The 16,267-nt window shown below is 33.0% G+C and overlaps 1 protein-coding gene and 1 non-coding gene across 3 annotated transcripts in view; one reads left to right on the top strand and one right to left on the bottom strand.

The window, feature by feature from the left end:
- STPG2 (sperm tail PG-rich repeat containing 2) overlaps positions 1-16,267 on the top strand; it is a 586,771-nt gene that overhangs the window by 173,492 nt on the left and 397,012 nt on the right. For both annotated transcript variants that reach the window (XM_032861350.1, XM_032861361.1), the window contains one exon: positions 11,255-11,347. In XM_032861350.1, the coding sequence (XP_032717241.1) occupies positions 11,255-11,347 (93 nt within the window). The remainder of the gene's footprint in view (positions 1-11,254; positions 11,348-16,267) is intronic.
- Positions 244-348, bottom strand: LOC116871838. The gene has a single exon (XR_004383531.1). It is a non-coding gene; the product is annotated as a U6 spliceosomal RNA (small nuclear RNA).

The raw sequence follows: 16,267 nt of genomic DNA on the forward strand, positions 1-16,267 counted from the left end.
ATTGTAAAAAATACTACAGAAAATTAAAATTAGTTTGTATAATTTTTGTTTGGCAAAAAAAAAAAAAAAGTAGCTAAAAAGAACTCTGTAGGGGTGAGGTAGATGAAATGGGGATAGTAGAGCCACTGAAGTGCTGAATTGGATTTATCTTTCCTATCAGAGAAAATTATTTTCAACCCAAAGGTGGAACACACATGGTTTATAGGAAATTGAATCCTAAGATGTTTATGGTGGTACTGTAAGAATACTCTTGTGCAATGAAGTTAAATTTTAAAGTCATTTTTGCACAGGGTGCTAATCTTCTCTGTGTTGTTCCAGTTTTAGCATATGTGCTGCCAAAGTTATCACTCTAGTGCTTTAAATTAGTTAAAAACTTCAGATATAGCTGAAATAGATCTCATTGTAATGAAAGAACAGCTGTAAATCATTATCTGTAATCCTCGGGAGTTGCTCAAGATTTGTAGGCATAAAAGAAAAATGGAATAAATACAGGTTTTCCTTATTTAAACAAATATTACAGTTTCACAGCAAGATTTTTATGAATTCTTACAAAATTTTATTTTATTTGTATATATATTCTAATGTAGTAAAAAAAAGTGTAACACTAAATTTACCATCTTAACCATTTTAAGTGATGATATAAATACATTTGAAATGCATCATGAACGTTAGTGCTTTTTAGTATATTTTTGTTGTATTTTATTTAATATGTACTAGAAGTTCATTATTCAAAGTAACCAGACATTTAAATTTAAAAGAATTATTAGAATTATAACTTGCAAGCAATTTTTACAAAGCCCTCATTATAATCTTTATTCTCCACTGAAGATAATGAGACAGCATAGCATAGTGATTAGGAGAATGATCTCTGATGTCAGAGTACTTGAGTATATTTTCTTGCTCTGTCACTGACCTTGTGTAAGTTATTTAAACTTTGTGCCTTGGTAAGATGGAGATCATAATAGTACATAATTTGAAGCATTATTGTGAACACTGAATGAGTCAATACATATAAAATACTTTAAATAGCTTCTGGTACATAGTAAAACTTAATAACTTTTGTTATTATTGTTGATAATTAAAAATTACCCATAGGTTTAACCCACACTCTTTTAGTTTATGTAAAATTTGATAAACTGTAATCAAGAGTGGAAGATACAATAAACATGCCTAAGTTTTAAAAATCCAGTCTGATAAACTGTGTTGAATTGCAGTATTAATCCATTTATATTTAATGTGATTACTGATACATTTGTGTATACAGAAACCATATTGTTTCATATATTTTATTGACTTCTTTGTTTTAGCATTTTTTCTTACCTCACCTTATTCTTTGAATTAGTAAGGTATTTTATATTATTCTATTTCATCTATTTCTATAAAAACTTTAGTTATGTATTGTCTTATAGTGTTTTAGTAGTGGCCACCAAAATTACAATATGTATCCTGTAGTTTTTGTAGTTTAATAAAAAGGATTACTTTTACCACTTTCTCAATATGTGAACTTAAAATATTTTAGTTCCATTTTGGTACCTCCTATTTTGTTAATTTTTGTTACACATCTTAAGTTTATGTAGATTATGAAGCCTTTGAATATTATTGTTTTTATAGTCAATATTTCTTCATATTTACCAAAACATTTACCTTCTCTTTTGTATTTTGTTTCTTTTTGCATTTCTGGGTTTCTGTATCAAATCGTTTTTCTTCTACCTGAAAAACTCCCTGTAGTACTTCTTTTGGTTAAGGCCTGTTGATGATGAATTATTGTAGTTTTGTCCAAAAATGTCTTTGTCATTTTTAATTTGGGGGATTGGATTTGTAGGTTCATAGTTATTTTCTTTCAGCACTGCAAGGATGTTATTTTATTGTTTTAGGCCTTTTGTTATTTCCATTGAGAAGTACATTGTTAAGTTTATTGTTTCTCCTCTGAAGGAAACTATTTTTTTTTTTTTTTTGTCTTTTTCTTCAATGTGTCAAAACTGTGGTTCTCTGTGGTTCTATTTATTTGCCTGTGGTTTGTAGAGCCTCTGGGTTGATGTCTTTCATCAGATTGAAATAATTTTTACTATTATGTATTCATATATTTCTTCTGTCCCATTCTTTCCTATCTTTTGGGGACTCTAATAAATAGATATATCTATTTACTATGCCTCAAACATCTCTTATAATCCCTATGTATCATGTTCTCTTTTTTTCTTTGTGCTTCAGTTTATTTTATTTTTTATTTAAATTCAATTTACAGATAATTTATTATTGGTTTCAGAAGTAGAGGTCAATGATTTAGCTGTCTTATATAATACACAATGCTCATTACATTATGTGCCCTTCTTAATGTCCGTCATTCAATTACCCCATCCAACCACCCACTTCCCACTAGCAACCCTTTGTTTATTCTCTATTATCAAGAGTTTCTTATGGTTTGCTTCCCTTTCTATTTTCATCTTATTTTAGTTTTCCTTCCCTCTCTCTGTGTTCATCTGTTTTGTTTCTTAAATTCCACTTATGAATGAAATCATATGGTATTTGTGTTTCTTTTTTGACTTATTTTGCTTAACATAATATCCTCTAGTTCCATTCACATCACTGTAAATGATAAGTATTCATCCTTTCTGATGGCTTGGTAATATTCCATTGCATATATACACCTCATCTTCTTTATCCATTCATCAGTTGGTGGACATCTGGGTTCTTTCCATAATTTGGCTATTGTGGACATTGCTGCTATAAACATTGGAGGGCATGTACCCCTTCAAATCAATATGTTTGTATCCTTTGGGTAAATAACTAGTAGTGCAGTTGCTGGGCTGCAAAGGCAGTTCTATTTTAACTTTTTGAGGAACCTCCGTACAGTTTTCCAGAGTGGATGTACCAACTTGCATTCCCACCAACAGTTTAAGAGGGTTTCCCTTTTGCCACAGCCTCACTAATATCTATAATTTCCTGGCTTGTTAATTTTAGCCATTCTTACTGGTGTGAGGTGGTATCTCATTGTGGTTTTGATTTGTATTTTCCTGATGTCGAACATTTTTTTCATGTGTTTTTTGGCCATTTGGATGTCTTCTCTGGAGAAATGTCTGTTCTTCTGCATATTCATTTCTTCATTGGATTTTTTGGTTTTTGGGTATTAAGTTTGATAAGTTCTTTAAAGATTTTGGATATTAGTTCTTTATCTGCTATGATATTTGCAAAAATCTTCTCTCATTCTGTAGATGTCTTTTAGCTTTGTTGCCTATTTCCTTTGCAGTGCAAAAGCTTTTTATCTTGATGAAGTTCCAATAGTTTATTTTCACCTTTGTTTCCCTTGACTTTAGAGCTTTGTCTAGCAAGAAGTTGCTACAATTGAGGGCACAGAAGTTGCTGCCTCTAGGATTTTGATGGATTCCTGTCTCACATTTGGTCTTTCATCCATTTTGAGTCCATTTTTATGTATGGTGTGAGAAAGTGGTCCAATTTTATTTTTCTGTGTGTGGCTGTCCAATTGTCCCAAAACCGCTTATTGAAGAGATTGTTCTTTTTTTTCCATTGGATATTTTTTCCTGCTTAGTCAAAGATTAGTTGGCCATAGAGTTGGGGGTACATTTATGGATTCTCTATTCTGTTCCATTGATCTGTATGTCTGTTTTGTGCCATACTATCTTGATGATTACAGCTTTGTAATAGAGCTCAAAGTCTAGAATTGTGATGCTACCAGCTTTGGTTTTCTTTTTCAACATTCCTTTGGCTATTTGGGGGTCTTTTCTGGTTCTATACAAATTTTAGGATGATTTGTTCCAGCTCTGTGAAAAAAATTGATGGTACTTTGATAGGGATTGCACTGAATATATAGATTGCTGTAGGTAGCATAGACATCTTAGCAATATTTATTCTTCCAATCCCCATGAGCATGAACACTTTTCCATTTCTTTTTGTGTTCCACAATTTCTTTCATGAGTGTTTTATAGCTTTCAGAGTATAGATCCTTTGTGTCTTTGGTTAATATATATATATATATATATATATATATATATATATAAATATATTTTTTTTTTTTTTTTTAAGATTTTATTTATTTATTGGTCAGAGAGGGAGAGAGAGAGTGTGCGAGAGGACGAGCAGGCAGAGTGGCCGGCAGAGGCAGAGAGAGAAGCAGGCTATCTGCGGAGCAAGGAGCCCGATGCGGTACTCGATCTCAGGACCCTGAAATCATGGCCTGAGCCGAAAGCAGTGGCTTAACCGACTGAGCCACCCAGGCATCCTCTTGGTTAATATATTCTTAAAATTGTGTTTCTTTGGTGTTGGTTGTGATGTCTCTTCTTTCATTCATGATTTTATTTATTTGAGTCCTTTCTCTTTTTTTTTTGGTAAGTCTGGTCAGGGGTTTACCAATCTTATTAATTCTTTCAGAGAACTAGCTCCTAGTTTTGTTGATCTGTTATACTGTTCTTTTGGTTTCTATTTCATTGATTCCTGCTCTAATATTGATTATTTCTCTTCTTTTGTTGGGTTTAGGCTTTATTTGCTGTCTTTTTTCCAGCTCCTTTAGGTGTAAGGTTAGGTTGTATATTTGAGACATTTCTTAAGAGAGGTTTGTATTACTGTATACTTCCCTCTTATGGCCACTTTTACCTCATGTCAAAGGTTTTGAACAGTTAGTGCTTCATTTTCATTTGTTTCCATGAATTTTTAAAGTTCTTTATTTTCCTGGTTAACTCATTCATTCTTTAGTAGGATGCTCTTTAGCCTCCATGTATTTGAGTTCTTTCCAAATATCCTCTTGTGATTGAGTTCTAGTTTTAAAACATTGTGGCCTGAAAATATGCAGAGAATGATCTCAGTCTTTTGGTACTGGTTGAGACCCAATTTGTGACCCAGTATAGGATCTATCTGGAGAATGTTCCATGTGCACTCAATAAGAATGTGTATTCTGTTACTTAGGACAGACTATTCTGAATAAATCTGTAAAGTCCATCTGGTCTAGTGTGTCATTCAAAGCCCTTGTTTCCTTGATCTTCTGCTTAGATGATCTCTCCATTGTAGTGAGTGGGGTGTTAAAGTCCCCTGCTATTATTATATTATTATCAATGTGTTTCTTTAATTTTTGTTAATTGGCTTATATAATTGGTGGCTCCCATGTTAAGGGCATAAATATTTACAAGTGTTAGATATTTCTGTTGGATAGACCCTTTAATTATGATACAGTATCCTTCCTCATCTCTTATTACAGTCTTTAGTTTAAAATCTATTTTGTCTGATATAAGGATTGCCATCCCAGCTCTTTTGATATCCATTAGGATGATAAATGGTTTTCCACTCCCTCAGTTTCAATCTGGAGTTGTCTTTGGGTCTATAATGAATCTCTTGACAGCATATCTATGGGTCTTGCTTTTTTATCCAGTCTGATATCCTGTGTCTTTTGATTGGGGCATTTAACACAATTACATTCAGAGTAACTATTGAAAGATATGAATTTAGTGCCATTTTATTGCCTGTAAAGTGTCTGTTACTGTATATCGTCTCTGTTCCTTTCTAGTCTGTGTTACTTTTGGGCTCTCTCTTACTTAAAGGATCTCTTTTAATATTTCTTGTGGAGCTGGTTTGGTGATCACAAATTCTTTTAGTTTCTGTTTGTCCTGGAAGCTTTTTTCTTTCCTTCTATTTTAATGACATCCTAGCCTGATAAAGTATTCTTGACTGTATATATTTTTTTCACTTAGTATCCTGAGTATATCATGCCAGATCTCTCTGGCCTGCCAGGTCTCTGTGGATAGGTCTCTTGCCAGTCTAATGTTTCTACCCTTGTAGATTAGGGCCTCTCATCCCAAGCCAATTTCAGGGTTTTCTCTTTGTGTCTGAGATTTACAAGTTTCACTATTATATGATGAACTGTTGACCTACTTTTATTGATTTTGAGGGGGGTTCTCTGTGCCTCCTGGACTTGGATGCAATTTTCGCCTCCCAGATTAGGGCAGTTCTCTTCTATAATTTGCTCCTAGATACCTTCTGCCTACCCTCTTCCCCTTCCTCTTCTTCAGGGATCCAAATTATTTTAGTATTGTTTCACTTTATAGTATCACTTATCTCTCAGATTCTCCCCTCGTGAACCAGTTTGTTTATCCCTCATTTTCTCAGCTTCTTTATTCTCCATTATTTTGTCTTTTATATCACTAATTCTCTCTTCTGCTTCATTTATCCTAGGAGTTAGAGCCTCCATTTTTTAATTGTCTCTCATTAATAGCCTTTTTGATATCAACTTGGTTAGATTTTAGTTCTTTTATTTCTCCAGAAAGGAATTCTGTCTTTGTTTTCTTCAAGCCTAGCTAGTATCTTTAATATATAATTGTCCTCTTTGTTTTCTTCAAGCCTAGCTAGTATCTTTAATATATATTTGTTGTTCTGAACTCTAGTTCTGACATCTTACTTATGTCCATACTGATTATATCCCTGGCAATCAGTACTGCCTCTTGTTCTTCTTTGAGGTGACTTTTTATGTCTTGTCATTATGTCCAGAGAAGAGTAGGTGAACAAGAGAACAAAATACTAAAATGGCAACCACGACTCCAAAAATATATACACTAAACAAATCAGAAGGGACCGAAACCAGGAAAAAACCGCCACTACCACCACCAACAAAATTTAAAGAAAAAAAAAAAAAGAGGGAGAAAGAGAGATTATAATCAGAGAGGTGAATGGAATAGAGCAGTACACTAGATCCTGTGTGTATTTTGGTCTGTTTGTTAGAAAAGTAGATCCCAATATTGTAAAGAAAGACAGACTTATGTATGTACAAAAATAAAATGAAATATAATGAAAGGATAGGATATAAGTGTAAAAATGAAAATTAAAAGACCAAAAAAAAAAAAAGGAGCATAAACTGACAGGTAGACAGAACAGAGCAGGACACTATATCTTGAGTATATTTTGGTTGGTTTGTTAAAAGAAACTACATCTCAAAATTGTAAGGAAAAAAAAACTTGTATATGTGCAGAAATAAAATTAAATACATTGAAAGAATAGATTGTAACTGTAAAGATAAAAATTAAAAAAGATTTTAACAGGGGCGCCTGGGTGGCTCAGTGGGTTAAAGCCTCTGTCTTCGGCTCAGGTCATGATCCCAGGGTCCTGGGATCGAGCCCCATATCGGGCTCTCTGCTTGGCAGGAAGCCTGCTTCCCCCTCTTTCTCTCTACCTGCCTCTTTGCCTACTTGTGATCTCTGTCAAATAAATAAAATCTTTGAAAAAAAAAAGACTTTAACAAAACAAAACAAAAGAAGAAGAAAAAAAAGAGAATATGATGAGAAAGGTGAAGAAAACAGACATACTCTACATTCTGGGTGTATTTTGGTCTGTATCCCCAAATCATAAAGAAAGTAAAACTTAGATATATACAAAAATAAAATGAAAGGAGAGAATGTAACTGTAAAAGTGAAAATTAAGAAAGATTTAAAAAAGTGGATAAAATAAGAAATTGAAAAAGGAAAGAAAAAAATTAAAGTTGAAAGACTCTAGAATTGTAGGACATAAACTAGGAATTCTCTATGCTATATTTCTGTGGTGCTGAAGTTTTACAATTCTTAGTGATTAATAAACTTGGTCTTGGCTGGATGTTTGTGCTAATATTCTGGGGAGGTGCCTGTTGCACTGATTCTCAAGTGTCTTTGTCCTGGTTGGAATGGTACTGCCCTTGCCAGGAGACAGGTTAAGTAATCAGCTCTGGATTATTCTATATGGCTTTTGTTCTTTGCAGGCTTTCTGTGCTGCTTTAGAAGATAAGAATGAAAATGGCGGCTTCCCATCTCCAGCCCCAGAGCCAAAAGCTCTGGGTCTCATTCCTCAGGGCACCCTCAAGAAAAAGCAGTTAATCACTCCTATCTTCCTCATCTCCATCTGCTCTCTGTGCTCACTCAGCCTGTGACTGAGTGTTCATATCACAGGCATGTGACCCCGCTTTGAGTCTCCAATCTCTGCAGACTCCTGTAGTGTGTATCTGAGCTGCTCCTCCTGAAGGAGGAAGGAGCATCTTGCCAGTTCTATGGCTTGTTGGACTCCTGCTTGGAGGGCAGTTGCCCTACTATAACATGGTTCTTATGGCAACACTGAGCTGAGAGCCCACTCCTGGGATCGTTGATTATAGCCAGCTTCCCTACTCTGATGCCTGCCACACTCAGGCACCACTGGTTTTCCAGTGATCCCAAGCATCCTGAGACCACAATATCCCACATAGGATTCTGCCCCTCTTTGCCACCTGACCATCTGTCAGGCAGGGACATTCCTCAGTGGAGCAGACTTCTAAAAGCTCTGATTTTACACTCCACTGCTATATCACTTTCCTGTAGCTGGCTCCCATAGGCTCCCTCCCCTCACAGTTTATCTTCCCATATATAGCCTCAGATTCACTTCTCCACACCTCCCACCTTGCAGAAAGTGGTTGCTTTTCTATTTGTAGAGTTGCAGCTGTTTTTTTCTTAGATCCCTGGTTGATCACAGGTGTTTGGAATGATTTGAGGGCTATCTAGCTTAATTCCTGGGACAAGGTGATACTAAGGTCTCCTATTCCTCTGCCATCTTGGATTCTCTCTGTGCTTCAGTTTAGATATTTCCTTCAAAGATATCTTTCAATTAACTAATTTTTTTTTTAAAACTGGGTTTCAAATGCCATTACATTGATCTAAGTTTTCAATTTCAGATATTCTGTTTTTTAGTTCTAGAATGAATTCTATTTAAATCTTTCCAAGAATTTCACTTCTTAGGAGAAATTCTCCATGTATTTAATTCTCCTTTTTCATTTTTTTCTTCTGTTTCCCTGAACATATTAATTATACTTATTTTAAAATTCTATGTACTAACTCAAATATCTGGATCACCTATGAGTCTGTTATTTTCTGTTATTTTTTTTTCTTGAGTTTCCATCAAGCATGTCTGTCTTTCAGCATGCCCACTAATTTTTAATAAAATCCCAGATATTGCATGCAATATAGACTTTAAATGGTGTTACGATCTACTAGAGAGATTTTATACTTTCCTTTGCAAGGCAGATAAAAGTCAGAGATCACCTTAATCCAATCATGAATTACAGTAATTATATTTTTTTCTAGGGCTTAGTTTACCTCTGATTTGTTCATTTTCTTAAGTGTAGTCCTCTAGGGATTGCAGCCCAAAGCCTGATGTCTTCAAGATCCCTCTTTGTCAGGTTCTGAACTTCAGTATTTAATGCCCCTGTGATTTGGCTTAGACTTCCTTTTTGGCAGAGAGAGAGAGAGAGAGAGAGAAAACACACAAGCTGGGGGAGCTGCAGGCAGAGGGAGAGGGAGAAGCAGGTACCCCTTTGTGGGGTTCTATCACAGGACCCCAGGATCATGACCTGAACCGAAGGCAGACGCTTAACCCACTGAGCCACCCAGATGCCCCTTGGCTTAGATTTTTAGCATCACCCCATCCCTTATCCCCTGGGAAAGAGCTTTAAGGGGAAACAGATCATGTGTTTTGAGGCTCCTCAAACCTGTGATTTTGCTATTCTGGCTTAATAAGACCACAATGAGCTTTTTCTCAGTTCTTTAACAGCAACCTCTGCCAGATCAAAACCCAAAAGTCTTTCTCTGTTACCTGCTATGAGTAAAAGCCACTGGGAGAAAGCACCTACAGAGTGATAGCTTACCTTTCAGAGGTTCTACCCTCTTTAGAACCATAACCCCTCTTGTCTATGCTGTCTAATTAACATTAAAAGCATTCACAACTGAATGGGGCCTTTAAAAATAAGATTTTCTTATATTTTATCTGGATTAAATTATTTTTGGTAAAAATGTGATCTGCAAACTTATTACCTCTAAAACCAAAGTCATCCAATGACTGATTCATTTTCTGAACTTTTACCCATAAACAGTAAAAATTGCAAGAAATGGGTACCTGGATAACTCAATTGGTTAAGTGTCTGCCTTTGGCTCAGGTCATGATCTAACGGTCCTGCATCCAGCTCCCTGCTTGGCAGAGAGTCTGTTTCTCCTCTCCCCCTGCACTTTCCCCCTACTTGTGGTTACACTCCCTCTCTCTCTCAAATAAATAAATAAAATCTTTAAAAAAATTGCAAAATGCTTTTGAATTTATCTATACTATAATTTCTAATATGTACATGATAATAAAATTATTATAAAAGTAAATTATTTTTTCTGCATCAATAAATATAAAACCATACAAAATAATAATGCTGGCTCATATGTTCTATATTTGAAGGCTTTTACAAGATGTGATTGAGTTTTCTGTTTTTGAAAGTGCTAAAACCTGGTTTTTTTTTTTTTTTTTTTGAGTGACTAGGTAGGAATAATATTAGAACAGTGGAAAAGCACCAGCTTCAGCATTTAGGGTAGAGAGGCATATAGTTTCAAAGATACAGTATGTGAAGGATGGATATTTTAGTAGATTAATTTTCTTCATAAAGTGAAAAGTAGATATCTATTTTACTAGGTATCAAATTCTGAATTATTAAATATGAATGTCAAATTCTGAAATAAAAACAGTGAAGTGTATAAAAATGGAAAAATAAGTTCTCATTTCTTTTGTATACATAAAGAATGTTACTAGTTATAGACTTTAAAATATTAAATGAATGCAAATGACCAAATTGTATGATGAATCAGAAAGAGTATAATATCACAAGGATTAATTAATTGCTAATTAAAATTTTAGATTACCAGCTTCATGTAGCCTATTAATTTACATCCTCAGTGTGTGTAAGGAATTACAATATTCAAGAGAGTGTGGATCATTCTGCTTAGAAAATTTATTAATGAAAGGATTTCTACATAATCAATTTAAATAATTACTGTTAATATGTTTTTATTTTATATATTAGTAATTGAGTACCAACAAATAATGCTATATGATTGGCTAAATATCTTATATTCATATATGTTATGAAACAACAAAAGTTGATGTCTGAATATGACATCACAGTATAGGTAATAACTCACTCTTAATGTGTTTAAATAATGTATGTAGATCCATCCTACTTTTCTAGAGTTCCATATAATTAACTCTTTTTTCATTTTTACATCTCATTGACTTAAAGTCTTTTACTTCTATATCCATCAAGATAAATTATCTATTAAAGTCTTTTACTTCTATATTTAAAATTTTTAATGAATATGTCTATCTCTATTTAATGATAGAACAACATTGATGTACTTTCTTGAAAATTTATCACTTACTATGCCACTTGAATTGATAAATAGAAATGATATACTCTTTTTATCCCTTCTTTCCCTATGCTTTTTGGAATTCACAGATTGGTGGAATTTCTGATGAACTACCTAACTTGACTAACTGCTATGCTGCTTTCTTGTCAAGAACACAAAGATCTACTAAACTGTCAGATATGGTAAGAAGACTCCTCTATAACCAAATTTATTTGAAATCTAGAAATCATGGAGGAGACTGTATAACATGAACAGTATATTAGGATCTGAGAGAGGTACCTGGTAGGCTGTTGTAAGATCTTTGACTAGCATGATACTTCCATGTTTTTAAAGTTCAACAAGATTCTTGAAGCTAAGCAGAAGTCCAGCATTGCTCTGTGACAGACTATTATATGGAAGATCTTCTGTAGGGTTAGAGAACATTTGTTTTTAGGACATATAGGAAATCATAATAATTTTGAATATAAAGTGAAAGATTTACTTTAGGTTCAACTCAGTTTATTCATAAGTGTAAATTTTTTCTTTTCAGTTTGAATCTGTCTTGCAACCTAAGTCTCTTCATTGAGTGCCTTTCTTTAATTCACGTTAATCTGTATTTTAAACTATTGATATGAATTTTTCTAAGTTTCCATTTTTTATAAATACCTAATATTGAATAAGTTGAGATAAGTAAAGCAGATGACATTTAAAAGTGAATACTTATTCATTAAGAATAAATTTACTAAAAGATCAATTTGAAATTTACAGTTAAAAAGTTAGACTTCCATGTACAGGTAGGTATTGTTAAAATGAATTTTTATAGAAATTGGGCTGAAATTAATAATAGGAAATTAATAAGATATTACTAATAACATATCAAAACAGGCTCATTAACCAGGTTTTACAGTGTAGCCATTAACTTGAGAAGTAGCATTGGTTGCTGAAATAAAATTCTAATAGATGCACAATGCCAAGAGTTGATTGATGATGTTTTAATGGTGAAGTAACTGGTATAAAATTAGGAAGAACTAATTTAAAGAAAGGATAAATACAATGTTAGTGAAATTAATATAGCTGTGAATGTCTCAGAAATCATAGGAATTAATTTGGTGAGAGCCATCAGAAATGGGCTTATTTTTTTCTGACATATCAGTTTATTGAATCTTATTTTTTTCTAAGACATTGCTTGAGGGGGTCAGAATTAGCATCAGGTTCTATGACCTTTTTTTTTTTTGTAGCTATAAATTCAAAGATAGTTAAAATCATTTAGCAGTGTTCTTGACATGTAAGAGATTCTCATAATTGTTAAATAACTGTTTTTTTTAAAAAAAATGCATTGTTTTAATAGATAATTTCTTTATCTTGAGGAATTTTATGGTTGTGTTGTATTTCTTAAGTGAGTCAGTGTACAAATTAGGATCCACTGTGAAGTATGTCAGAAGTAATTTATTACTAGTATAAAGGTTTTAAACATAAGAATATCTAGTGGAGTCATAGTTGTTTCTATTGTAATATTGTAGCTACTAGAAAAAAAATGCAAGTCTCTGAAGATGCCCATAGGAATGCATATGTATGTGCTTAATGTTTGTAGTGAAACAAGATGGTGATGTGCCCTAAAGAAAGATGAGTTACTTTACCAATTGCTTTTACTTAATTTACATTTTTCTCTTTTAACTTGGTCTCTCACTGGATCTGGAAATTCCTTTTTTAGTATTTTTTTTTTTTTTTTGACATGAAACACTTGCAATTTAAAGTATTGGGTGGGACTTTGCTTACCCAAGAAGCAAAATAGTTTAATCACATAGAATACTTTGGTTTTAGAAACTCTTCTGCACAGAAGATACTCTTCAAACATATAGGTGTATAATATATATAGCATGAGAAATCCAAATTATTGATCCCAGATCAAAATTAATCTTAAACTTTTGAAATAATGGAATTAATTTTATAATTTTCACATAAAATAAAAATATTAGAAAATTTACCTCCTATATTTTAAGGGTATATAGATTGATTTTCAACATTTATATGTTTCACATAAAAATATTTAAAAACTCAGGCTTCTGGTTTCATATGAAGGACATATACATACATCCTTCTTCCTTTTACATGGTCCCAATGAAATTGTTTTTTTTTTTTTTAAACTACAACATAGCATTAGTTTAATATAAAAGAACAAAGAGATTAAAAATATGACAAATGGAAGCTAGAAACAAGCCAAACATCTGTTTATTAGGCATTCCATAAATGGAATGCTAAGATAGTAATTAGGAGTATTTGATATAAAAAATGTTAAATTATCATGAACTAAATAAAGACAGAAGTCTTCAGTTAGAAGAACTCAACATACCAAGGAGGATGAATTTTAAAAGACATAAATCCCTTTCACATTGTTTTGCATTTTCAGAAGACTAGAATTAAAATACCCTTGAAGCTTCCACAGAGAAAAGCAACTGGGTCACCTACAAAGGAATGAGAAACATACTGATATCCAACACTTTCCCAGAAGCATTAGCAACATTTCAGAACTAGGAGATAATGGAATAACACTTTCTTGAATTTCCAAGAGGAAATAAATTTGGATATAGAATTCTGCCTTTATCCAATATAAATCCAATTAAATGAGTCAAGAGAATAATTTTCTGGCATACAAGAGCTCAGAAAGTTTTGTACTTCTACATTTCCATATGTAAAGATGCTCCAGGAAAATATAAAAAGAGAAATGAGAGACTGATGATATACCCCTAAAGAAGAATAGAAACTGAGCATTTCATGGATGAAGTAAAATGAAAACAAATTAACAAAGAAGCCATTTTTAACTCATTTATGCATCATTCTTGAGGAGTCATGGATTTGGTGGCAGAATTTCATTTACTTCTGTATGTGTCTGGCCACATGATTTGGTTTGGTAAGGAATAACCATGATATTTGAATTTCTGTTTTAATACTGAGTGGTTTAGATCAAGCTATACAAATTGCAGAGAGCTTAGTTATAATATAAAAATATAAATATTAGAAAACTTAATATCAATAAAACAATAAAAGCAAGAAGTGATAGGTTAGGATGCAGTAAAATGTGTCAAATTTCTTATAGTACACTGAGTCAAGAGATGTCAAATATTGACAGATCACAGTATAAGTCCTTATATTAAGTTTGTAATGGTAAATACAAAGAAAAAGCCCTCTAAGAAATCCAATTAATGTTAAATTATTTCTGGGAATAGAACTAGAGAGAGGTCAAAGAGGACAATTTTACTGTTCATTTTAGACTCATATATGATTTGATTTTTATTTATACTGTGAATATATTATTTTAAAATAAAAATAAAAATAGTACTCAAGAGTTAATGATGAGTATATATTTGGAATGGCATGATCTACTGGTACCTGGACTGACCCATTCTCTGCAAATAACCAAAATTTTAGATAGAAACAAATATATTCACGAGTGCTTCCAAGAATTAGGAAGAAGTTAGGAGAAGACAGGCTAAAGGCTAAATTAAGGAGGGGCCCAGAGTGGCAAGTAGAGCACTAAAGTTCAGTTTTACCCTGAGGAACTTTGCCGAACCAAATGACATTGAATTTTAATTTTTATAGCCTCCAAGGCCTCCAGGGAATAAAAGAAAGCCTCAGGCTCTCCCACAGTGGGTAGTCTCAAAGAAGATTCATTAATACAGTTAAAACTCCAAAGGGCAAGCTGTGCAGGTTAAAAGTGAAATGCATATAAATCTAACTTTCCTACCCACCAGAGGATTTGAGAGAAGTAATTGGTATTGGACACTTTGGTTTTGAATGTATTTTAGGGGAATCACTCCTGAAAATCTGTTACATTTTATATTCATTTAATGATGTGAATTGTTAAAAATCATAAAACATCTGTCACACATATTAACAAAATTAATTTTATTAATAAAAATAAGAGCTAATGCTTATATGGTGCTTGTTCTGTACCAGGCACCATTCCAAATGCATAGTAGCTCATTTGAATACTACAGTTATGGTCATTTTTAAAAATGAGGAAACTGGAGAACACCTGGGTGGCTCATTTGGTTAAGTTAAATGACCAGCTTTTTCTTTTGCCTGGGTTCATGATCTCAAGGTCTTGGGATGGAACCCCACGATGGGGCTCTGCTCTCAGCAGGGAGTCTGCTTGAGGATTATCCCTCTCCCCCTCTCTCTGCCCCTTCTTCCACTTGTGTGCATGTTGTCTGTAGTTCTCTTTCAAATAAATAAATAAATAAATCTTTAAAAAATGAGGAAATCAAGGCACAGAATTTAAAGTTTCAGTGACAAAGTCAGAATTCAAACAGGCCATCTAACAATCGAATTTACCCTTTTTGTGTTATTTTCCTCTGGACTGAAGAATTAGGGTTACAGAAAATAACTATGACAGTATAATAAATGATTTTTATGATTTAAAACAAAAGAGATAAGACTGTGAGTATCTCAGACATTATTGTAAGGAATAGAACCTTTTTTAAATGCAATTTCTGTTTAGCAGAAACTGATAGAAGATTCAGCATTATGAACAATATTGTAGTTAATAACGTTCCTCTAGTTACTGAGAGACTAAAAGTTAATGACTATCAATTAAGTGGGAAAGTAACTGGAAGAATTTGATATACTTTCTTAGGGCACTTCACATCTCAGAAAAGGGCATCATTTGCTTAATTACAGTTGGCATTAAAAAAATCAAAAAATTAGAAAAACATTTTCTAAAAATTAAGAAATGACTTGAATTTATTAGGCTTATTTGTTGAATAGTTTGTACTACAACACCTATTACTTGATAAACAGACTTGTAATACAGAGAGTTGAGAATGAAGGGAATTTTAAAAATAAATATAGACACATATTTATTGATATTTTAATTTATATTAATTTGTCTTGTTAAATATTTTGAATATCATCCCTGAATAGGTTAAAGTTTAAGAGCAAAAGCTTTGGAATCAGAGAAATATTGTTTTCTTCCCCCCCCCAAGTTTTTATTTAAATTCCAGCTAGTTAATATACAGTAGTACAGTATTTATTTCACGCATAGAAGTTAGTGATTTAATACTTACATACAATATCTGGTGCTGATCATGAGGGTTCTCCTTAATCCCCATCATTTGTTTAACCTG

This window comes from Lontra canadensis, unplaced genomic scaffold, assembly GCF_010015895.1.
Source record: "Lontra canadensis isolate GAN:19392208 unplaced genomic scaffold, GSC_riverotter_1.0 scaffold1, whole genome shotgun sequence".
In the NCBI taxonomy this organism is placed as follows: Eukaryota; Metazoa; Chordata; class Mammalia; order Carnivora; family Mustelidae; genus Lontra; species Lontra canadensis.